This window comes from Canis lupus, chromosome 5, assembly GCF_048164855.1.
Source record: "Canis lupus baileyi chromosome 5, mCanLup2.hap1, whole genome shotgun sequence".
Lineage (NCBI taxonomy): Eukaryota > Metazoa > Chordata > Mammalia > Carnivora > Canidae > Canis > Canis lupus.
This window is the reverse complement of record NC_132842.1, coordinates 54,934,377-54,958,836: the sequence shown is the minus strand read 5'-3', so window position 1 is coordinate 54,958,836 and position 24,460 is coordinate 54,934,377. Positions and strand designations below refer to the sequence as shown.

The following is a 24,460-nucleotide window of genomic DNA, read 5'->3' as shown; positions in this document are numbered from 1 at the left end:
AGTGTCCAACTCTGGGTTTTGGATCCAGTCCTGATCTCAGGGTTGTGAGATCAAGCCCCACATCGGGCTCTCCACTCAGTGTCGAGTCAGCCTGAGATTCTCTCTCCTTCTGCCTTTGCCCCTCCCAATCATGCTCTCTTTCTCTCTCTCAAATACGTAAATAAATCTTTGAAGAAAAAAAAAAAAAACAAAAAATTTCGGACTACAGCGATTCACAGATGAATCCTACCAGACATTTAAAGAAGAGTTAAGGGAGGAGGGGCAAGATGGCGGAAGAGTAGGGTCCCCAAATCACCTGTCCTCACCAAATTACCTAGATAACCTTCAAATCATCCTGAAAACCTACGAATTTGGCCTGAGATTTAAAGAGAGAACAGCTGACACGCTACAGTGAGAAGAGTTCGTGCTTCTATCAAGGTAGGAAGACGAGGAAAAAAGAAATAAACAAAAGGCCTCCAACGGGGAGGGGCCCCGCGAGGAGCCGGGCTGAGGCCGGGGCTGAGTGTCCCCAGGACAGGAGAGCCTCGTCCCGGAGACGCAGGAGCTGCACCGACCTTCCCGGGCGGAAAGGGGCTCACGGGGAGTTGGAGCAGGACCCAGGAGGGCGGGGGTGCCCTCGGGCTCCCTGGGACACTAACAGACACCTGCGCCCCGGGAGAGTGCGCCGAGCTCCCTAAGGGTTGTAGCGCGCACGGCGGGACCGGAGCAGCTTGGAGGGGCTCGGGCGGCGGCTCCGGGGAGAGGCGGCTGCGCGGCCGGAGCACGAATCCAACAGCGCAGGCCGGGAGCACAGGGCGCAGGGACACAGCCCAGGATCCGGCCGCCCCCCGGGACAGGCAAAGGCCGGGAGGGCCCAGGACAGCAAGGACGCTCCTGCCCCAAGCTGAGCAGATCAGCGGCCCCGCCCCGGAGCCTCCAGGCCCTGCAGATGGAGAGCTCCGGAATTCCTGTGGGAGCTGAATCCAGGTTTCCAGACCTGGCCAGGCCACTGCGGTTGTTCCTCCTGGGGCCTCACGGGGTAAACAACCCCCACTGAGCCCCGCACCAGGCTGGGGGCAGAGCAGCTCCCCCAAGTGCTAACACCTGAAAATCAGCACAACAGGCCCCTCCCCCAGAGGACCAGCTAGAAGGACAAGTTCCAGGGGAAGTCAAGGGACTTAAAGTATACAGAATCAGAAGATACTCCCCCGTGGCTTTTTTTTTTGCTTTTTGATTTGTTTGCTTCCCCCACCCTTTTTTCCCTTTCATTCTTTTTCTTTCTCTTTTTCTTCTTTTTTTTTTCTTCCTTTTTTCTTTTTCTCTTTTCTTTCCTTCTTTCTCTTTTTCTCCTTTTCCCAATACAACTTCTTTTTGGCCATTCTGCACTGAGCAAAATGACTAGAAGGAAAACCTCACCTCAAAAGAAAGAATCAGAAACAGTCCTCTCTCCCAGAGTTACAAAATCTGGATTACAATTCAATGTCAGAAAGCCAATTCAGAAGCACTATCATACAGCTACTAGAAAAAAGCATAAAGGACTCAAGAGACTTCATGACTGCAGAATTTAGATCCAATCAGGCAGAAATTAAAAATCAATTGAATGAGATGCAATCCAAACTAGAAGTCTAACGACAAGGGTTAACAAGGTGGAAGAACGAGTGAGTGACATAGAAGACAAGTTGATGGCAAAGAGGGAAACTGAGGAAAAAAGAGACAGACAATTAAAAGACCATGAGGTTAGATTAAGGGAAATAAACGACAGCCTGAGGAAGAAAAAGCTACATTTAATTGGGGTTCCCGAGGGGGCCGAAAGGGACAGAGGGCCAGAATATGTATTTGAACATATCATAGCTGAAAACTTTCCTAATCTGGGAAGGGAAACAGGCATTCAGATCCAGGAAATAGAGATTCCCCCCCCCCAAAAATCAATAAAAACCATTCAACACCTCGACATCTAATAGTGAAGCTTGCAAATTCCAAAGATAAAGAGAAGATCCTTAAAGCAGCAAGAGACAAGAAATCCCTGACTTTTATGGGGAGGAGTATTAGGGTAACAGCAGACCTCTCCACAGAGACCTGGCAGGCCAGAAAGGGCTGGCAGGATATATTCAGGGTCCTAAATGAGAAGAACATGCAACCAAAAATACTTTATCCAGCAAGGCTCTCATTCAAAATGGAAGGAGAGATAAAGAGCTTCCAAGACAGGCAGGAACTGAAAGAATATGTGACCTCCAAACCAGCTCTGCAAGAAATTTTAAGGGGGACTCTTAAAATCCCTTTAAGAAGAAGTTCAGTGCAACAATCCACAAAAACAAGGACTGAATAGATATCATGATGACACTAAACTCATATCTGTCAATAGTAACTCTTAACGTGAACGGGCTTAATGACCCCATCAACAGGCGCAGGGTTTCAGACTGGATAAAAAAGCAGGACCCATCTATTTGCTGTCTACAAGAGACTCATTTTAGACAGAAGGACACCTACAACCTGAAAATAAAAGGTTGGAGAACCATTTACCATTCAAATGGTCCTCAAAAGAAAGCAGGGGTAGCCATCCTTATATCAGATAAACTAAAATTTATCCCGAAGACTGTAGTGAGGGATGAAGAGGGACACTATCTCATACTTAAAGGATCTATCCAACAAGAGGACTTAACAATCCTCAATATATATGCCCCGAATGTGGGAGCTGCCAAATATTTAAACCAATTAATAACCAAAGTGAAGAAATACTTAGATAATACACTTATACTTGTTGACTTCAATCTAGCTCTTTCTATACTCGATAGGTCTTCTAAGCACAACATCTCCAAAGAAATGAGAGCTTTAAATGATACACTGGACCAGATGGATTTCACAGATATCTACAGAACTTTACATCCAAACTCAACTGAATACACATTCTTCTCAAGTGCACGTGGAGCTTTCTCCAGAGTAGACCACATACTGGGTCACAAATCGGGTCTGAACCGATACCAAAAGATTGGGATCGTCCCCTGCATATTCTCAGATCATAATGCCTTGAAATTAGAACTAAATCACAACAAGAAGTTTGGAAGGACCTCAAACACGTGGAGGTTAAGGACCATCCTGCTAAAAGATGAAAGGGTCAACCAGGAAATTAAGGAAGAATTAAAAAGATTCATGGAAACTAATGAGAATGAAGATACAACTGTTCAAAATCTTTGGGATGCAGCAAAAGCAGTCCTAAGGGGGAAATACATCGCAATACAAGCATCCATTCAAAAACTGGAAAGAACTCAAATACAAAAGCTAACCTTACACATAAAGGAGCTAGAGAAAAAACAGCAGATGGACCCCACGCCCAGCAGAAGAAGAGAGTTAATTAAAATTCGAGCAGAACTCAAGGAAATCGAGACCAGAAGAACTGTGGAACAGATCAACAGAACCAGGAGTTGGTTCTTTGAAAGAATTAATAAGATAGATAAACCATTAGCCAACCTTATTAAAAAGAAGAGAGAGGAGACTCAAATTAATAAAATCATGAATGAGAAAGGAGAGATCACTACCAACACCAAGGAAATACAAACGATTTTAAAAACATATTATGAACAGCTATACGCCAATAAATTAGGCAATCTAGAAGAAATGGACGCATTCCAGGAAAGCCACAAACTACCAAAACTGGAACAGGAAGAAATAGAAAACCTGAACAGGCCAATAACCAGGGAGGAAATTGAAGCAGTCATCAAAAACCTCCCAAGACACAAGAGTCCAGGGCCAGATGGCTTCCCAGGGGAATTCTATCAAACATTTAAAGAAGAAATCATACCTATACTACTAAAGCTGTTTGGAAAGATAGAAAGAGATGGAGTACTTCCAAATTCGTTCTATGAGGCCAGCATCACCTTAATTCCAAAACCAGACAAAGACCCCACCAAAAAGGAGAATTACAGACCAATATCCCTGATGAACATGGATGCAAAAATTCTCAACAAGATAGTAGCCAATAGGATCCAACAACACATTAAGAAAATTATTCACCATGACCAAGTAGGATTTATCCCTGGGACACAAGGCTGGTTCAACACTCGTAAAACAATCAATGTGATTCATCATATCAGCAAGAGAAAAACCAAGAACCATATGATCCTCTCATTAGATGCAGAGAAAGCATTTGACAAAATACAGCATCCATTCCTGATCAAAACTCTTCAGAGTGTAGGGATAGAGGGAACTTTCTTCGACATCTTAAAAGCCATCTACGAAAAGCTCACAGCAAATATCATTCTCAATGGGGAAGCACTGGGAGCCTTTCCCCTAAGATCAGGAACAAGAGAGGGATGTCCACTCTCACCACTGCTATTCAACATAGTATTGGAAGTCTTAGCCTCAGCAATCAGACAACAAAAAGACAGTAAAGGCATTCAAATTGTCAAAGAAGTCAAACTCTCCCTCTTCGCCGATGACATGATACTTTACATAGAAAACCCAAAAGCCTCCACCCCAAGATTGCTAGAACTTATACAGCAATTTGGTAGCGTGGCAGGATACAAAATCAATGCCCAGAAGTCAGTGGCATTTCTATACACTAACAATGAGACTGAAGAAAGAGAAATTAAGGAGTCAATCCCATTTACAATTACACCCAAAAGCATAAGATACCTAGGAATAAACCTAACCAAAGAGGTAAAGGATCTATACCCTAAAAACTATAGAACACTTCTGAAAGAAATTGAGGAAGACACAAAGAGATGGAAAAATATTCCATGCTCATGGATTGGCAGAATTAATATTGTGAAAATATCAATGTTACCCAGGGCAATTTACATGTTTAATGCAATCCCTATCAAAATACCATGGACTTTCTTCAGAGAGTTAGAACAAATTATTTTAAGATTTGTGTGGAATCAGAAAAGACCCCGAATAGCCAGGGGAGTTTTAAAAAAGAAAACCATATCTGGGGGCATCACAATGCCAGATTTCAGGTTGTACTACAAAGCTGTGGTCATCAAGACAGTGTGGTACTCGGGATCCCTGGGTGGCGCAGTGGTTTAGCGCCTGCCTTTGGCCCAGGGCGCGATCCTGGAGACCCGGGATCGAATCCCACGTCAGGCTCCCGGTGCATGGAGCCTGCTTCTCCCTCTGCCTGTGTCTCTGCCTCTCTCTCTCTCTCTCTGTGACTATCATAAATAAATAAAAATTAAAAAAAAAAAAAAAAAAAAAAAAAAAGACAGTGTGGTACTGGCACAAAAACAGACACATAGATCAATGGAACAGAATAGAGAACCCAGAAGTGGACCCTGAACTTTATGGTCAACTAATATTCGATAAAGGAGGAAAGACTATCCATTGGAAGAAAGACAGTCTCTTCAATAAATGGTGCTGGGAAAATTGGACATCCACATGCAGAAGAATGAAACTAGACCATTCTCTTACACCATACACAAAGATAAACTCAAAATGGATGAAAGATCTAAATGTGAGACAAGATTCCATCAAAATCCTAGAGGAGAACACAGGCAACACCCTTCTTGAACTTGGCCACAAGAACCATCCACGAAGGCAAAAGAAACAAAAGCAAAAATGAACTATTGGGACTTCATCAAGATAAGAAGCTTTTGCACAGCAAAGGATACAGTCAACAAAACTAAAAGACAACCTACAGAATGGGAGAAGATATTTGCAAATGACGTATCAGATAAGGGCTGGTTTCCAAGATCTATAAAGAACTTCTTAAACTCAACACCAAAGAAACAAACAATCCAATAATTGGGCAAAAGACACGAAGAGAAATCTCACAGAGGAAGACATAGACATGGCCAACAAGCACATGAGAAAATGCTCTGCATCACTTGCCATCAGGGAAATACAAATCAAAACCACGATGAGATACCACCTCACACCAGTGAGAATGGGGAAAATTAACAAGGCAGGAAACAACAAATGTTGGAGAGGATGTGGAGAAAAGGGAACCCTCTTACACTGTTGGTGGGAATGTGAACTGGTGCAGCCACTCTGGAAAACCGTGTGGAGGTTCCTCAAAGAGTTAAAAATAGATCTGCCCTACGACCCAGCAATTGCACTGTTGGGGATTCACCCCAAAGATTCAGATGCAATGAAACGCCGGGACACCTGCACCCCAATGTTTATAGCAGGAATGTCCACAATAGCCAAACTGTGGAAGGAGCCTCGGTGTCCATCAAAAGAGGAATGGATAAAGAAGATGTGGTTTATGTATACAATGGAATATTCCTCAGCCATTAGAAACGACAAATACGGGATCCCTGGGTGGCACAGCGGTTTGGCGCCTGCCTTTGGCCCAGGGCGCGATCCTGGAGACCCGGGATCGAGTCCCACGTCGGGCTCCCGGTGCATGGAGCCTGCTTCTCCCTCTGCCTGTGTCTCTGCCTCTCTCTCTCTCTCTGTGACTATCATAAATAAATTAAAAAAAAAAAAGATTGAAAAAAAAAAAAAAGAAACGACAAATACCCACCATTTGCTTCAACGTGAATGGAACTGGAGGGTATTATGCTGAGTGAAGTAAGTCAATCGGAGAAGGACAAACAGTGTATGTTCTCATTCATTTGGGGAATATAAATAATAGTGAAAGGGAATATAAGGGAAGGGAGAAGAAATGTGTGGGAAATATCAGAAAGGGAGACAGAACATAAAGACTCCTAACTCTGGGAAACGAACTAGGGGTGGTGGAAGGGGAGGAGGGCGGGGGGTGGGGATGAGTGGGTGACGGGCACTGAGGGGGACACTTGACGGGATGAGCACTGGTTGTTATTCTGTATGTTGGTAAGTTGAACACCAATAAAAAATTATTTTATTAAAAAAAATAAAAATAAAAAAATAAAACTTAAAAAAAATAAAGAAGAGTTAATACCTATTCTCAAAGTATCCAAAAAAAAAAAAAAAGAAGAAGAGAAAGGAAAACTTCCAAATACATTCTATGACACATTACCCAGATACCAAAACCAGACAAAGACACCACAAAAAAAGAAAATTACAATATATCCCAGGTGAACAAAGATGCAAAAATCCTCAACAAAATATTAGCAAACCACATACAACAACACATTAAAAAAATAATTCACCATGATCAGGTGGGATTTATTCTACAAGAGTAATTCAATATTAGCCAATCAATCAATGTCATATATCACACCTACAAAATAAAGGACAAAAATCATATGATCATCTCAATAGAGCAGAAAGAGCACTTGACAATATTCAACATTCATTCATGGTAAAAAAAAAAGAAAAAAAAGCTCTCAACAAAATGGGGTTAGAGGGAATATACCTCAACACAATAAAGGCCTTATATAAAAAAAACCCACAGCTAACATCACACTCAATGGTGAAAAACTGAGAGCTTTCCCTCTAAGGTCAGTAACAAGAGAAGGATGTCAGTTCTCACCACTTTTTTAAAAAAAGTAATGAATTAATTTGAGAGAGAGAGAACAAGCACAGGCTAGAGGGTGGATGAAGAGAGAGAGACAATCTCAAGCAGACGCCCTGCTCAGCTTAGAGCTTGACAGGGCTTGAAATGACCTGAGCCAGAGTTGGATGCTTAACTGACTGACACACCTAGGCACCTCCACTCTCATTACTTTTATTCAACATAGTACTGGAAGTCCTCTCCACAGCAATCAGACAAGAAATAAGAGTCATCCATATTGGTAAAGAAGTTAAACTGTCACAATTTGCAGACAGCATGATACTATACACAGAAAACCCTAATGACTCAACCAAAAAATATACTAGAAGTAATAAATGAATTCAGAAAAGTGGCAGTGTACAAAATTCATACACAGAAATCAGTAGCATTTCTATATATTAACAAGGTCACAGAAATTTTAAAAACCACCACCATTACAATTGCACCAAAAATAAAATAAATAAAATAAAATACCCAGGAATAAACTTGACCAAAGAGGTGAAAGACCTGTACTCTGAAAACTATAAAACACTGATGAAAAAAAATGAAGATGACACAAATGGGAAGATAGTCCTGGTTCATGTATTAAAAGAATAATGCCAAAATATCCATAGTACCCAAAGCAATTTACGGATTCAAAGTAATCCCTACCAAAATACCAATAGCACTTTCTACTAAACTACAACGATCAACGCTAATATTTGTATGCGGTGGCAGGGTGGGGGTGGGGGTGCACCTGGGTGGTTCAGTCAGTTAAGCATCTGCCTTCGGCTCAGGTCATGATCAGAGTCCTGGGATTAAGCCCTAAATCGGGCTCCCTGCACAGCAAGGAGTCTGCTTCTCCCTCTGCTTCTCCTCTTCCCCCTCATCCCCACTTGTGCTCTCTTGCACTCTCTCAAGGGAATAAACAAAATCTTATAAAACAAAATAAAATTTGTATGGAACCACAGAAGATACCAAATAGCCAAAGCAATCCTGACAACAAAGCATGAACTTGGAACTATCAAGATTCCGTATAAGATTCCGTATCTCAAGATATACTATAAAGCAGGAGAGATCAAAACATTATGGTACAGGCACAAAAATAGACAAATGGATTAATGGAACAGAACAGAGACTCCAGAAATAAACCCATATTAATATGGTCAATTAATCTATGATAAAGGAAGAATATACAATAGGGGGGATGCCTGGGTGGCTCAGTGATTGAGCGTCTGCCTTTGGCTTGGGTTGTGATTCTGGGGTCCTGGGATCCAGTCCTGCATCCAGCTTCCTACAGGGAGCCTACTTCTCCCTCTGCCTGTGTCTCTGCCTCTTTCTCTGTCTCTCATGAATAAATACATAAGATCTTAAAATATATATATATGTGTGTGTGTGTGTGTGTGTGTGTGTGTGTCTTGAGACAAGGAAAACAAAAGCAAAAATAAACTGCTGGGACTACATCATAATAAAAAGTTTTAGCATAGCAATGGGAACCATGAACAAAACGAAAAGACGACCTACTGAATGGGAGAAGATATTTACAATTGATTTATTTTATAAGGGGTTAATATCCAAAAAATATAAAGAACTTATCTAACTCAACATCAAAAAAAGTCTGATTTAGAAATGGGCAGATGACCTGAATAGACATTTTTCTTTTCTTTTTTTTTTTTTTAAGGATTTTATTGATTTATTCATGAGAGACACAGAGACAGAGAGAGGCAGAGACACAGGCAGAGGGAGAAGCAGACTCCATGCATGGAGCCCGACGCGGGACTGGATCCCCAGTCACCAGGATCACACCCAGAGCTGAAGGCGGTGCTAAACTGCTGGGCCACCGGGGCTGCCCTGAATAGACATTTTTCTGAAGAAAACATATGGATGACCAATAATACCTGAAAAGATACTGCTCAACATAACTAATGAACAGAGAAATGCTCATTATAACCACAATGGGATATCACTCACAGTTGTCAGAATGGCTAAAATAAAAAGACAAGAAACAAGTATTGGCAAGGACGCAGAGTAAAAAGGAAACCTCCTGTACTATTGGTGGGAATATAAATTAGTACAGCCACTCTGGAAAACAGTATGGAGGTTCCTTGAAAAAGTAAAACCAGGGACGCCTGAGTGGCTCAGTGCTTGATTATCTGCCTTTGGCTCAGAGTTTGATCCTGGGGCCCTGGGATCGAGTCCTGCATTGGACTCCCTGTGAGGAGCCTGCTTCTCCCTCTGCCTTTGTCTCTGCCTCTCTTTCTGTGTCTCTCATGAATAAATAAAATCTTCAACAAAAAAACAGATAAGAAAAATTAAAAATAGAACTACTCTATGATCCAGTAATTCCACTACTTGGCATTTACGAAGGAACACAAAAATACTAACTTGAAAAGATGTATGTACCCTAATGTTTACTGCAGCATTATTTACAATAACCAAGACATGGAAGCAACCTAAATACCCATCAGTAGTTGGAATGGATAAGGAGAGTTGGGTATATATATATATATATATATATACACACACACACACACACACACACCATGGAATATTATGCAACCATAAAATATGAGGTCGGGTCATTTGAGACAACACAATGGACCTAGAAGGTATTATGCTAAGTAAATCAGAGAAAGGCAAATTCCATGATTCCACATATAAATGGCATCTAAAAAACAAGTAAACAAAAAGTAGAATCAACACTATAAATCCAGAGAACTGATAGGTGCCAGAGAGGCAGAAGATGGGGTGGGGGTGGGGTGTATAGGCAAAACAGGGGAAGAGAAGAGGGAGGTACAGGCTTCCAGTTACGGAATAACTAAGTGACTGGAATAAAAAGAGCATAAGGAATACAATCCATGATGTTGTAAAAGTGATGCAATAGGAGAGATGCAGGAACATAGCAAAATGTATAAACTTTTCAAATCACTAAGTTGTACACTTGAAACTTATCTAACATTGTGTCAACTATGCTCCAAACTTATGGGGCTCCTGGCTGGCTCAGTTCCAGCTGTGAGTTGGGGCCTCACAGTGAGTGAGTGTAGAGATTGTTTAAAAATGAAATCTCCAGGGCACCCTGGGGGGGGGGGGTCTCAGCGGTTTAGCGCCACCTTCCGGCCGGGGTGTGATCCTGGAGACCCGAGACCCAGTCCCACATCAGGCTCCCTGCATGGAGACTGCCTCCCTCTCTCTTTCTGTGTCTCATGAATAAATAAAATCTTAAAAAAAAAAAAAAAAAAGAAAAAAGAAAAAAATCTCTTTAAAAAAAAAAAAAGCCTCAGAGGAAGATGCAACATGGACTCCAGTAGGAAAATAGCAATTATGAGGAAAAGTTAAAATCCTGATTTTTTTTTTTTTTTTTTTTTAAATCCTGATTTTTAAAATATGCCACACTGGAAGAAATATGGGCTACATAAAAAAAAAAAAAACATTAAACTGGTAAAAACTGCAAACACTATAACATTTAACTCTAAGAAGTTTAAAAAGTTTATAACATTCTTAGGAGATACAGAAAAACAACAAATATACGAATCCTTGGATACATCATTCATATGGTTTCCTAGCTGTCCTACGATTGTAACTAATTGAAAAGTCATACATTAAAATAAGAAAATGGGCAGTCTGGGTGGCTCAGCGGTTTAGTGTTTGCCTTGGGCCCAGGTCATGACCCCCATCCGGCTCCCTGCATGGAGCCTGCTTCTCCCTCTGCCTGGGTCTCTGCCTCTTTCTGTGTCTCTCATGAATAAATAAAACAAGTAGAAAATTGATGGATAAAATGCTAACTAGCTGTTGTCCGCTGCATGTAGTTTCATAATTCTGAAACTGCTCAGTGACTCTGAGACCTATGTAAGTAGCTAAGTAGCAGGAGATGGATTTTTAAAGCATCATGGTGTAAGATCCTCATGTTTGAAATTCCAAACGAAAAGAACAATTCCTTACAGGTTAAGAAAGTAGGCTGGCATTTTAAAACACACTCTAAAAAAAGTTTTCCCTTTTAGCTGAGATTTAAGAAAGGTGATCCTATATATTTAATATTTTACATCATACGGGAGGTAGGAGACAATTTTTAAAGTGACATTGTAAAAAAAAAAAAAGTGAGACTGTGAGGTTGATTAGCCAAGACCTTTTACAGTAGCGGTAAAGCTGAAATACAGTCACAATGCTTCGGGGAGGGAGGGGAAAAAAAATCCCCTGTGATTTAGAACAGTCTTTTTTTTTTCCTCTTTCCTTTTTTTCTGTAAAGGAGGAAAACAACAAATATATGATTCACACGGTCACTGTCAACTCCGACCCTGTGGCAGGAAAGCTGTGTTTCAAGAAACCTTTCCGTAAGGGCACTGAAATTTGAATTTTGTATCGTTTTCACGTGTTAGTAAATATGCCCCCGGGAATTTTTTTTTTTTTCAATCCCAAACCCTTACAAACAGAAAAACTATTCTCCGCTTGGGCCCCCGGAGGGGGGAGCTCAGCGGTGGAGCTTCTGCCTTCGCCTCAGGGCGTGACCCCGGGGTCACGGGATCGAGTCCCACGTCAGGTTCCCTGCATGGAGCCGGCTTCTCCCTCTGCCTGTGTGTCTCATGAATAAATAAGATCTTAAAAAAAAAACAAAACAAAAAACACCTCTTCTGAGCTTGAGGGGCCACACCAGGCTTAGTAGAACAGTATAAACATCAACCCCCTGGCAGGAAATAGAACAAAAGAAACTTCTGGATCGAAAAGGGTGTTGACCGTAAATCACGAGGGCGGGGCGAGGTCTCCCAGGCGGCTGGGCCCTCACGGGCGCCTCAGGACCGCGCGGCGCGCGTGGACGAGCAGAGCGGGGACTAGGCCGCAGGCTCGCCGCCGCGCAGCCCCGAGCCCCGAGCCCCGCCGGCCGTCCCGGGAAGCAAACCTCCGCCGCGAGGATGGAGCCGGCGCCCACGGAGCCTCGACGACGCAGGGACGCAGCCACGAAGCCACCGCGGCGGAATCCGACGGCCTCGGGCCCCGGGGGTGGGGGCAAAGGGCGCGCTCGGGGCCACGGCGGCCGCGGGAAGCACCTGAGCAGCAGGGTCAGGCGGGCCTCGGGACGCGCTGCCTGGGCGCCGGCGCCCTGCGGGGGCTCGTCGTCCCCGCCTTCCCCGCCTCCCGCGCCGCAGTCCGCGGGCTCGCCGGCCGCCTGCTCTCCCGGCCGCCGCTCCATTCTGACGCGCGCCAAGAGAAACCGCCGGCCGACTCGAGTTTCCCGCCACCGAGTCGTGGCCCGGAAAGCCTTCCCGCCTCACCCCGCCCCTTCCGGTCTCCGGCCCGCCCCTTCCGCCCCGGCCCTGGTCGCCGTGGTTACTCCTCCCATCCTGACGACCACTGTTAAGACTTGAGGTTTTAAGCTTCGGCTGCAGCCGTTGGGGACGCTCCGCGGCTCCCGGGAACCGCCTGGAGGGAAAACTCGGACAAATATGGTCGTTCGTGCCCGGCGCTGGGACCGGGCCCCTGCGGGGCGGCGGGTGTTTTGAGCCATGTTGGCGGCCTTGGGCCCCGGTGTGCCGGGCGGGTGGCCTGGAGCAGCCGCTGGAGCCGAGCTCGCAACGCCCACCCGGGATTGGCGACGTCGCCGTCGGCGAGACTCGCACTCGCAGCCGAGCCCCAGGCGTCAGCTTGTCGACTGTGTCCCAGTGAAGCTTTATTTCAGGTGAGTGGTGAGCGGGTCATAGAGAAAATGCAGGACGTGTAAATCCCCGATTGTAGGTTTTCATGAAGGGCCGTCGCTCCGGCTTCGCAGCCACCGCCCGGGAACTGAGAGCTCGGACCCGCGGAGCCGCCTCCCCCTTCAGGGCCGGCTTCCCGAGTTCTGCTCGGCCGCCTCGCGAGTGCGCGCCCCCCTTCCTTCCTCTTCGGGATCTGGGTAACCCGCTCCCTTCCAAAGACGCGGACGTAAATAAGGCGATAGGCTCGCCATTCCGATCCCCGAGCCCCGAGCCCCGAGCCCCTGCGGAAAAAAATGGGGTTTCATTGTTTTGCACAAAAACGGCAATGCTAATTTTTAATTTTATCCTGGATGTCTTCCAATCTCTCACATCCATCTCATCCTTTTAAGCAGTTGCCGGTCAGGTGTCCAAGGCCAAATTTGGGACCGAGACAACGTAGTTCTCCATCTGGGCAGGAATCAGTCATGGGCTGGGCTGCTTAAAAGGGACTGCTGGGTGGCTGGGACTAAGAGCACGGTAATGTAGAGAACTGACGGGTCACTGTTGGACGCCTGAAACTAATAGAACACTTAATTATCCTGGAGCTTAAAAAAAAAAAGATTGATACATGCCTCTCCCAAGTTTTTATTGTGATTTTTATTTGTAACAAAAGCCTAGGTGATGTTCATCCTGCTGTTTGGGGAAGACACTTGAGAACCACTGAGGTAATAGATTATAGTGATTCAAAAAAAAAAAAAAAAAAATTCCAGGGACGCCTGGGTGGGCTCAGCCGTTGAGTGTCTGCCTTCAGCCCAGGGCCTCATCCTGGAGTCCCGGGATCCAGTCCGGCATCCGGCTCTCTGCATGGAGCCTGCTTCTCCCTCTGCCTGTGTCTCTGCCTCTCTCTCATGAATAAATAAAATCTTTTTTAAAAAAACCTCTAATGTGGATTATACCACATTAATAACCCTAATCACATCATAAGCTGAAAAAGTAAATGAATTTCCACAGCCTTGCCAATTAACAATTAACAGAAGTAGAAAAAGTCCTAAGATACAAAGACTACTTAAAGCCTAACAACAAAATTATTAAATGATAAGAACACTTAAGCTGGAACAATATGGGGTCTATTACGATTATGTTTAAGATTCTAATACAAGTGAATACTGTAAACATTGGGAGGAAAATTTTTTAGACTTAAGGCCTAGAAAAACTCCATTAAAAACAAATCCGGCTATTGTCAGCTGGATAAAAAAACTACAACTAGCAATACAAATAGAAGTGGGAAATAGGTCCTATTCACAATAGTGACAAAACCCTCACAAACCCAGGAATAAACTTGACAAGAAAAGATCAGCAATTATGAGATTCTCAATGGGTAAATTTTAGAATTTCAGATGTTTACAGTTTTGGGATGGAGTTGACTTTAGGACTGATAATCCGAAAGCAATTACAGAAAAAAATAAGATTTGATCACAAAAAACTTAAAAGTGTCTGCATGGCAAAAGAGCAAATGACAAAAAGGGGAAAACTTACATATTGGGAAGTAGTCAACAAAAATTTATTCAACTAGTCATCAGAATTATAAGTTACAACAGCCAACAAGATAATTTTTTTGCCAAATTCACGGAAATGGAGAATCATTACCTTCAGCTCTGGCATGGACGCAGAGAAATCCAGCGCTTTTGTACATTGCTGAGGGCACTGAAAAGTCACCTGGCAGTACCAGCCAAAACCTAGCACACACAGAACCTGGAGAACCCAGCGTACAGAAAGGAAAGTATGTTATTTAATGAAAAATACTTCTGTCTGTAGGAGCAAAGAGGAAAAGCAATGTGAAGGTCACCAGCAGAATGATGGAATACGCTGCAGCACATCCGTATGATGGAATGGAATGCCCAAGTCCAGGCAAGGCCTCTACATGTTAAAAGAAATTGCTTTTGTAGAGAATGATTCCATTTCTTAGAAATTCCTCTAACAATTTAGATGCATGTCTGTGTTTATAAAAGGCATGAAGGATACATCCCAAACTGTTGGTACCTTCTGATGGATGAGATTGAGCTGTAGGAGTGGGGGGTAAGGAGTAAGTTAACTTTTTTAGATACTTCTGTATGTTTTGAGGATCCACTTTTATTTGATCAATAAAATGAAAAAGTAAAGTAGGATTAGAATATAAAGTTCTTATTTTTCCAAGTGAAAAAATTGGTACTAGCTACAATTGATAATTTAAGAAATAGTGGTAGAGGTAGAAGTAAAAACTACCTAAGAGTTATGGCTACCACCCAGAAGAAACCGAAAACGGGGATTTTAGGGATTAAGTGGCAGACTTTTAAGCAGAACGAGGCTACATATTCTCCAAGATGATTTGGCTTATGAGCAGTATGCCCTACAGAAGGGCTTTAAATGCCTTCATGACCATAGTAATCCATATTAAGAAAGCAAAGCCAGATACGTAAAACAGCAACCACACAAATAACAATTACGTATGTGAGTTGGGTCCCGACAAACTGAAAAGCACTTCTTATACTCCCCATCAGACCTTTAACACAACTTTTAGGTTATCCTCAAGTAGAAAAGTAGCCACATTCAAATGAGTTAAGGTGTAAGAAGTTAAAAAGGACCACAAGCTTTATTAAAAGTAAAGGTAACATATAATATATACAGATGGCACATGGTGCCAATTTTATTTGCAGATATTACAATACTCCAATGCATGTTTACAAGTTACACCTTTGCCACAGCCTTGGCTAAATCTTGAACTAGTGCAGAATTTAGCTGTGCCAGAGTGCTGATCTTAGCATGCTTAGAGGCGGCATACTTGTTCTTGATAGTCTGGAAGAGAAAAGCATAGTAATTAATGAAGTGAAAGAGGAAAACACTGTAAGATCCAATGGTGCAGATATTCACTGAAAACATCAACTACTTAATAAGCTATGCCTTGGGGCCTCTGGATGGCTCAGTTTAGGCCATGATCTCAGGGTTGTGAGACTGAGCCCTGCACTGGGGTACGTGCTGGGCATGAAGCTTGTTGAAGATTCTCTCTTCCATAAAATAAGATGAAATCAGAGAGGGAGACAAACCATGAGAAACTCCTAACTATAGGAAACAAATTGAGTTCTGAAGGGGAGAGGGAGGGAGTAACTGGGTGATGGAAATTAATTAAGCAAGGCACATGATGTAACTGATGTTACATACAACTGATGAATCACTGAACTCTACCTCTGAATGTTAATTAAAGTAAAATTTTTAAAAATTCTGTCCCCCTGCAGCCACCCCCTCCCATCTCTCTCTCTCTAAAAGAAATTTGAAAAGGAAGAAAAATAAGCCTTGCATTTGCAGATATGAAGTCTTAAGTATTTTCACTCCCCACCACCTCCCACCTTCACCGCAACATCCTATGGTGCCCCCAACTTACCATGTGCTTTGTAAGCCCACGATTCACCATGACTATATTCTTAGCCAGGTGTTGCATAACATTTAGAAGGGATTCTTCAGTGTAGGACAGATAATGCTGTAGAGTTGGTGTCTAGGGCAACAAAAGTTAATGTTAGAAATGCTCAACAATGTTTTTCATACAATTTCTGTATATTAAAAGAGTAGGAAGAGATTCCATAGGACTGACTATAATTGAAATTTACGATAAACTTAAGATGCTTTCTTCCTCAGGTACTCTTTTTTTCATGCTTTCTCTAGGATCCTGTGCTTAAATCTATTCTACACATATGCTCAAATTCTTTGACGCCAACTTCCTCATGCATAGTTCCACTCCTAGAGCCTAGGATAGCACGGGGCACATAGGAGAAATACTTGGTGAATCAAGGATTATGAATAAACTTTTAGCATATCATTTGCTCCAAGTGTCTTTATCTGTAGAGAAGGATAAAGTTAGGTGATTAAGTGGGAGTATCCTACAAACACACAGCAAACAAGATACAATTTTTAATCATTCTCTCAGTAGATGCCCTATTTTTAGAAGCCATTTGAATCGTCCTTGAATGAAAACAGTCTGGTATTCATCCAAACATCACTTACAATATAAAAGCTTAGGGTAACCAAGGTCTGTGGTACAGAGCTTACCCATTCACCATTATCGAGAATTTTCAGCGCTAAGCAAAAAGCTCCTGCTGCAATCTGAGAAGGAGGAAAGTGTACCATATCGTAGTCCAACATAGATAGCTCCATCAGGTATTTGGCCAAAGTATGTTGCTCAACATCAACCTGAAATAAAAGCCACAGCTCTCTGAACTGCTGCAGAGAATTCTGTAATTGGCAATAACCAATATGCCCATTAACTGTAATTACAAATGTTTGTCTATAAACTCTCAAACGCAACTGCCCTGGAAGGCCTTAATAAAAATATTAATATGTAGCCTGATTGGAAACAAACAATATCTTTGTCTACACATCTCATGCATTCTTTTTTAAGTCAGTTCAATGAGATCTGCTTGATTCGCAGTATTTCGTGATGTACCATACCAAAGGTTACCAAAGAAGTATGTACCTCTCCAATCTTAGATGCTCTCCGAAGGAAATGCAGGGGTAGAGGGCGGCCCAGACCAAAATTTAAAGATCTTAGAATCTTCATTTCCATCTGTCTGATTTGGTGTTTAGTGTAAGTATTGTCAGTCACAAAGGCAAAGTCACCAATTTCTGGAGGGTACATTTCCTCATATTTGCTTGCAATAAACATGGCAGTGACACCAACCAGCTGCAGCATCTTCTTGGGCACACAGTTATTCTGCAGTGGGAATTCCAACGGGATGAATAACTAATACGTACTCGAAAAAGGAGACAACAGAGCTATGAAGGGGACATGGAAAAACACTCTCACAGCACAATCTTAATTAATGACACTCTATCCAAGACAGATGTTAACTGAAAAAATCTGTTTCTTAGAATTCTGCTAGGACCCTGGAAGGGAGAACCCTCAATTACTGAATTATGCTCACCTGCATGAACCGATCAATAATGGAAACAGTCATGTACATGGTCTCCTGCAGTAACCTGAATTTCATTTGAACCTGTACTAGCCAGTCAATTAGGATGGCTCTCATGTTTCCAGTGACTTCACGACCCAGTAGGTATTTTGGTTTGACTGCTTGTTCTTCCTGCAAAAGAATGATTATCCTTTAGAAGTAAGACTTCATGTGACATTTCTGACCACAAATAGTAGTCACCACAGAATAGTAATTCAGAGTTCAGAATCTCCAACAGTCCTCAACTTAATTACTCATATGGTCACTACAAATAGCTGTCACTGTGTTAGAAAGCAAACATTAAATATGACAGTTTGACTTACTATGTTCAACCTACCATCACTGCTACCTGCCCACATTCCCACTTCATCACAAAGGTATCATGCTATCATCTCAGATCTTTTTACTTATGACTCAAACCCAAAATCTGAGCTGTATGAAGTAGAGAAAATGAACAGCAGCTACTTTCCAATCCATTGGAAAACCTGCTCTAGGAATTAAACCCCCAAAATGCCATAGAGAAAAAGACTGAACCAGCAAGGATCAGCACATATGTCTCCTAAGCCCATTCAGCCTAAGTTAGAATTCTAAAAAGAATGGAGAAAAAAAAAATAAAAAGAGGCAGATAAAGGGACACCTGGGTAGCTCAGTAGTTGAGCATCTGCCTTTGGCTCAGGACGTGACCTCAGGGTCCTGGAATCGAGTCCCACATCAGGCTCCCTGCATGGAGCCTACTTCTCCCTATGCCTACATCTCTGCCTCTCTGTGTCTTTCATGAATACATAAATAAATCTAAGAACTGGTAAAACAAAAAAAAAAACAAACTACAGCCATAATGACAGATAAAGATATCCTTGGTTTGGTTACTGACTTTTGATGTTTGGTACTCAGTGAATGGAATTTGGAAGTGGGATCTACTATTAAGAAATGCTGCTCACACCCTGCTTGAATCATTGTAGACTGTGAGTGGAAAGTGTCTTAAGAGGGCAGCCCCGGTGGCGCAGTGGTTTAGCACCACCTGCAGCCCAGGGCGTGATCCTGGAGACCGTGGACAGAGTCTCTGCCTCTCTCTCTCTCTCTGCATCTCTATGAATAAATAAAAATCTTTTATATATATATATATATATAAAAAACAATGTCTTAAGGGTCAAATGCAGTTCAAAAAAAAAGATTCTAAAAATAATACAGACCTCAAGTTGTCTCAGATAAGCATAAATATCTTTCACGTATTCACTACAAAGGTTTGGATCAGCTCCATCTTCTGCATCTACATCATTCACTGCAAGAATTACATCAGAGAAAGCCTGACACAGATATTCTTCTGCAGGAGCACATCCAGATGTTTCCATCGGGCTTGGAGAGGGAGTATCAACCTTAAAACAAAGAGATCTTTTGAAATAATAGCAAAGAGGAGCATACAATCCAGGAATGAAGGCCCAATTACTGGAACTAACTCAGAAGACCAACTGCTAAAGAGACATATTATCATTCATGATTCATTTCTTAAAGGAAACATCTTCTTTTCACATGTATTCAATTTATCCTTAGTCCTTAGTCACAAAAAACAAAAGCCAAAACAGACTGAGCCAATTTTAAGTGAGCAGAACCTAAACCCTAATGAGTAAAACAGAGAAAAATCAAACAAAATCACATTCTAGACTTTCCTCTGAAGGGAATGACTAAATAAATAATCTCTATCAGTGTCATACGAAGTCAATCCAAATGAATGACCGTCTTTAGTCTTTATTTTATTTTATTTTATTTTTTGTCTTTAGTCTTTAATATCAAATCAAGGACTGCTTCTCACTGCCCAGGAAAACACAAGTTCTGTCCTGACTACTAAGGATTAACTGAGTTCGTTCGTTGTTACTATTAGCTATTTCCCTCAAGCTCCAGTTCTCTCTTTGCTCAAACATTTATCGAGCATTTTCTTCCAGTTAAGCTCTGTGCTAGGCACTGCCTTTATAGTGTTCTCAAAGGGGTTTAAATCTAGACGAGAAAAGTAAATGAAGTGAGGAGATTGATTCTAAGAACAAGGGTGAGGGAAGTTAGGGAAAGTTTCAAGATTTCATGCTTGAGCCGCTTTGCCAGATGAAAAGGTACAAGAGAGCGAAAAGCCTTTTTCAGCAAGTGGGAAAGCAAAGAAACAGTATGGGACCTTCAAGGAAACCTCACATAAGAGTTTGGTATGGCCAATCAAAAGACTGTGCGTGCTACAGGTTTCATGTGCTATGTCCAGAATGTCAATACTAAAGCAATATCCTTGGGGATCGTGGGTGGCTTAATGGTTTAGCGCCTGCCTTTGGCCGAGGGCGTGATCCTGGAGTCCCGGGATCGAGTCCCACATCAGGCTCCCTGCATGGAGCCTGCTTCTCCCTCTGCCTGTGTCTCTGCCCCCCCCTCCCCCGTCTGTCTCTCATGAATAAATAATAAATAAAATCTTAAAAAAAATAAATAAAAAATAAAGCAATATCCTCCAATCTCCGACTCTTAGATATAAGGAACTAGGCTGAATGACTTTTATAGATCATTTTCTCAACTGGCTTAAACTATTTGATTCTTAATTTAAAGATGTAGGGCAGGGATCCCTGGGTGGCGCAGCGGTTTGGCGCCTGCCTTTGGCCCAGGGCGTGATCCTGGAGACCCGGGATCGAGTCCCTTATTGGGCTCCCGGTGCATGGAGCCTGCTTCTCCCTCTGCCTGTGTCTCTGCCTCTCTCTCTCTCTATCATAATAAAAAAAAAATTAAAAAATTTAAGAAAGTGTCTTATTAAAAAAAAAATAAAATAAAAAAAATAAAGATGTAGGGCAGCTCGGGTAGCTCAATGGTTTAGCACCACCTTTAGCCCAGGGTGTGATCCTGGAGACTCAGGATCGAGTCCCATGTCGGGCTCCCTGCATGGAGCCTGCTTCTCCCTCTGCTTGTGTTTCTGCCTCTCTCTCTCTCTCTGTGTCTCTCATGAAGAAATAAATAAAATCTTTAAATAAATAAATAAATAAATATAAAGATGTAATGGTCTTTATTAAGTAATTCATGAAGTGGGTATCATCCCACCTAGCAAGTAGAGTTGCTCCTTAACTACATTTTAAAAATTAGAGTCTGGGTGGCTCAGGTCATGATCCTGGGGTCCAGATCTGGGTCCAGCCCCCACATAGGGCTTCCTGTTCAGTCTACTTTTCCCTCTGCCTCTCACCTTGCTCATGCTCACTTTCTCTCACTCTCTCAAATAAAATAAGGAAAAATAAAAACTAGAGCTTCATTAAATACAGTTCATTATAATTTCAGCAAAAGAACCCTTTCAATCCCTGGGTGACTCAGCGGTTTAGTGCTTGCCTTCGGCCCAGGGCCTGATCCTGGAGACCTGGGATCGAGTCCCACATCGGGCTCCCTGCATGGAGCCTGCTTCTCCCTCTGCCTGTCTCTGCCTCTTTCTCTCTCCCTGGGTCTCTCATGAATAAAGAAAAAAAAATCTTAAAAAAAAAAGCCCCTTCTAGGTGCCCTGTTTCTCCTTCCCAGGATTGGACACATTTCCCTAACTGGTATTCAAGAAGTTCTTAGTTTTTGAGGCTGTTAACTCACCTACTCTCTGAAAAGCTACATCTTTTTTCCGCTTAACACCTTTATATATCCCAGTGTTACAGGCTTATTAATTCAGTGGCCACATTAGAGAGGGAAAGGATTCAAGATAATCTGTTTCAGTCAATAAATTCTAGTCAGATGGCTTGAACTAAAGACAGTCAAACTTTTGGTTCATGCACCTATCACTCAATACCATTAATAGCAGGGAGGGGGCAGTGTACAAAATGATGAAGAGCCTAGGTTCTGAAGCCAGATGGCCATCATGGGTGCCATAGATTAGACGTGTGACTCCTTGAAAAGTTACATAAATACCTCTCTAAGCCATTATCTAAAAAGTAGAGGTAGTAATACAAGAGTCCATGTAAAGATTGTGTCAGTTAAAAGCACTTCCAGCGCAGAGCAGAGACTGCTGAGCACTCTATGCTACTAGCATTACCACTTGTTCAAATGTTACTCCATGTGCTGAGAGGACAACCAACCAACACATGGAGAAAGGCAAAGTAAGTTTACCAAAATAGGCTCGGGCGAAAGTTTTTCTTCTTTAACCGGCTCAGGTTCCAGCTCTGGTTCCGGGACAGGGACAGGCTCAGGTGCCTTCTCCAGAGGCTTTGGTATTTTTTTAGCAATGACTTTTCCAGGAACCGCAGTTTTTGCTTCCTATGGGTGGAAGGGAGAAAATGAGAAAATGACATGTTTTTCCATCAAGGGTTCCGGCAGTAAGGTGGACCCTCACAGAGAGGCTGGGTCAGCAAGACAATTACCTTTTTCAGAGGCAGTTTGGCCTGTGGTTGTTCACTGACTTTGTTACCAATGTCTCCCAGAGCAGTTCTTGGCCTCAGGCCGGGCTTGGAGGCTGCAGCAGAGGCCAGAGGCACCCGCTTTGCCCCTGCCATACCGATCTTCGCCTTGTTTTCAACATTCACTTTTGTGTTCTGAAAGAAACAAAACCCCCTTTTTGAGAACTGGCCCAGCCAGGTTAGAGTTAAGTCAAGGGTTGGTTAGTTAAGTTGCGGGGGGGGGGGGGGGGGGGGGACGGACGGACGACGACACTGACTCGGAGGAAAAGCTGGCGGTAAAAAATGGGTTCTCAAGGGAAACCAGGGCTCCAGGATCTACGCTTGGGCTGTGACAAGCCCCCCTGGTCACCTATCTATTAAGGGGCTGCCTGTTGAGTCCCCGGGGAACCTAAAATATCGCCAATTTACATTTGAAAGGAAATCTGAAAAGCCTCCCAAGGCAGGCACCTTCTCTCCGGGAAGCAGGGTTAGGCGGCGGGTGGGTGGGGGCCCACTCAGGGGCGCGCTACCACTTTTTTAAAAATATGTATTATTTATTGATCCATGAGAGAGGCAGAGACCCAGGCAGGCGGGAAGCAGGCGCCCTGCGGGGAGCCCGACGCGGGACTAGATCCCGGGACCCGGGGCCACGCCCTGGGCCGAGGCGGACGCCTAACCGCTGAGCCCCCAGGTGCCCCCTTTCTACCACATTTTTACCAGAGGTTTCCCGTCGACCCTCCTCCGCCCTCCCCTCGCGCCAAGCCTGTATCCGGGCCGGCCCAGCCCAGCCCTCCGCTCCCGTCGCTCCCGTCGCTCCCCACCGTGCCCGGACCCACCGAGGCCCCCATCCTCCTCCCCGAATCGCCGCCCTAGTGCCCGGGGGGGATGGGGGGGCTCGGGCAGGGCGGAGCAGGGCCGCGGCCGCCCGCAGCAGCTCACCCTGGTGACCCGGAGCGCCATGGCCGCGTCTTCACGGGGGGAGAGGAGAGCGCGGGAGCCGCCGACGAGCCGGGAGCCGGGAGCCGGGAGCCGAGAGCCGAGGCCCGCGGGTCAACAGCCGTTCCTCCGCAGCACGCCGGGAGGAGCCCGGCCGCCTCGGGTTTAAACCCCGCGCTGCTGCCCCCTCATTGGCCGGTTCGTGGCACTCGCTCGCTTCCCATTGGCCGCTGCCGGTTCCTCCGCGAACGCGTTTCCTGGGCGACCCCGCGGGGACGTTCGCGAGGAGGCGGGGCCTCGGCGGGGCGGGGCTTCGGGCGGGGGGGCCGCGCGGCCACCTGGAGGGGCGCTGCAGGTGCACCTGCGCGGGGCTCGGCCGCCTGGGGCCCTCGCCGTGGGCTGCTGTCCTGCGAAGGAGAGTGACGGCCGCGCGGCCCGACGTGGAGAATCTGAGGAGCAGTGCTACGTATTTTTTTTTAAGAGTTTACTTTTTTTTTTTTTTTTTTAAGAGTTTACTTATTTATTCATGAAAGGCACGGAGGGAGGCAGAGACCCCTGCAGGGAGCCGGACGCGGGACTCGATCCCCGGACCCCGCCACCCAGGCGCCCCCAGTGCGACGTATTGTTACACACTTTCCTCTTGTGCCTGGCATGTAGCAGGAAAGGCTGATTTAATGTACATTCAGCAGCAGCCCTCTGGGTGAGGGACCAGAGCTCAGGGCGGCTCTGAGTGACTTTCCCAGGGTCACAAATTAGTAACACGGGAAATGAACTTCAGTTGCTGTTTGGCTCCCTGATGTTTCCACAACACCAATGGCCTCTTAAGAATATTGTCAGCTTCTTAACCTGACAGGTTACTTTAATCCAGTTGCTTCCCAAAGCCAATCTTTTGTTTTAGCTTTGTATTTGAAAATGATTTCAGACTTAGGGAAGTTGCAAACAAAAATACTACGAATAACACACGTATGCCTTTTGCCTAGATTCAAGTATGCTTGACATATTACCTCATTGGCTCCATCATTTACTTCTTTCTGTATATAAATATCTACATCTGTCTATAAACATTTTCTTCCTGGGGGCACCTGGGTGGCTCAGTGGCTGACCATCTGCCTTCAGCTCAGGGTGTCACGCTAGGGTCCTGGGATCAAGTCCTGCATCCGG

At 44.0% G+C, this 24,460-nt stretch overlaps 2 protein-coding genes and 1 long non-coding RNA gene across 7 annotated transcripts in view; 1 reads left to right on the top strand and 2 right to left on the bottom strand.

Annotated features, from left to right (window-relative positions):
• Positions 1 to 12,615, bottom strand: part of CENPH (centromere protein H) — a 31,109-nt gene extending 18,494 nt beyond the window's left edge. The window contains exon 1 of the mRNA XM_072826724.1: positions 12,409 to 12,615. Within this exon, the coding sequence (XP_072682825.1) occupies positions 12,409 to 12,551 (143 nt within the window). The 5' untranslated portion in view covers positions 12,552 to 12,615. The remainder of the gene's footprint in view (positions 1 to 12,408) is intronic.
• LOC140633741 (uncharacterized) overlaps positions 12,408 to 24,460 on the top strand; it is a 43,756-nt gene continuing 31,703 nt past the window's right edge. For 2 of the 5 annotated variants that reach the window (XR_012031336.1, XR_012031332.1), the window contains exons 1-3: positions 12,408 to 13,037; positions 14,848 to 14,940; positions 17,929 to 18,109. This is a non-coding gene — a long non-coding RNA (uncharacterized lncRNA). The remainder of the gene's footprint in view (positions 13,038 to 14,847; positions 14,941 to 17,928; positions 18,110 to 24,460) is intronic. The other 3 variants (XR_012031334.1, XR_012031335.1, XR_012031333.1) reach the window with 2 other exon arrangements.
• Positions 15,643 to 23,450, bottom strand: CCNB1 (cyclin B1). Its single transcript, XM_072826721.1, has 9 exons — positions 23,303 to 23,450; positions 22,349 to 22,519; positions 22,098 to 22,244; positions 19,199 to 19,381; positions 17,982 to 18,140; positions 17,534 to 17,770; positions 17,110 to 17,250; positions 16,448 to 16,558; positions 15,643 to 15,864 (listed from the first exon to the last, which is right to left on the bottom strand). The coding sequence occupies exons 1-9, from the start codon at positions 23,321 to 23,323 to the stop codon at positions 15,757 to 15,759; spliced, it is 1,278 nt and encodes a 425-aa protein (XP_072682822.1). The 5' UTR covers positions 23,324 to 23,450; the 3' UTR covers positions 15,643 to 15,756.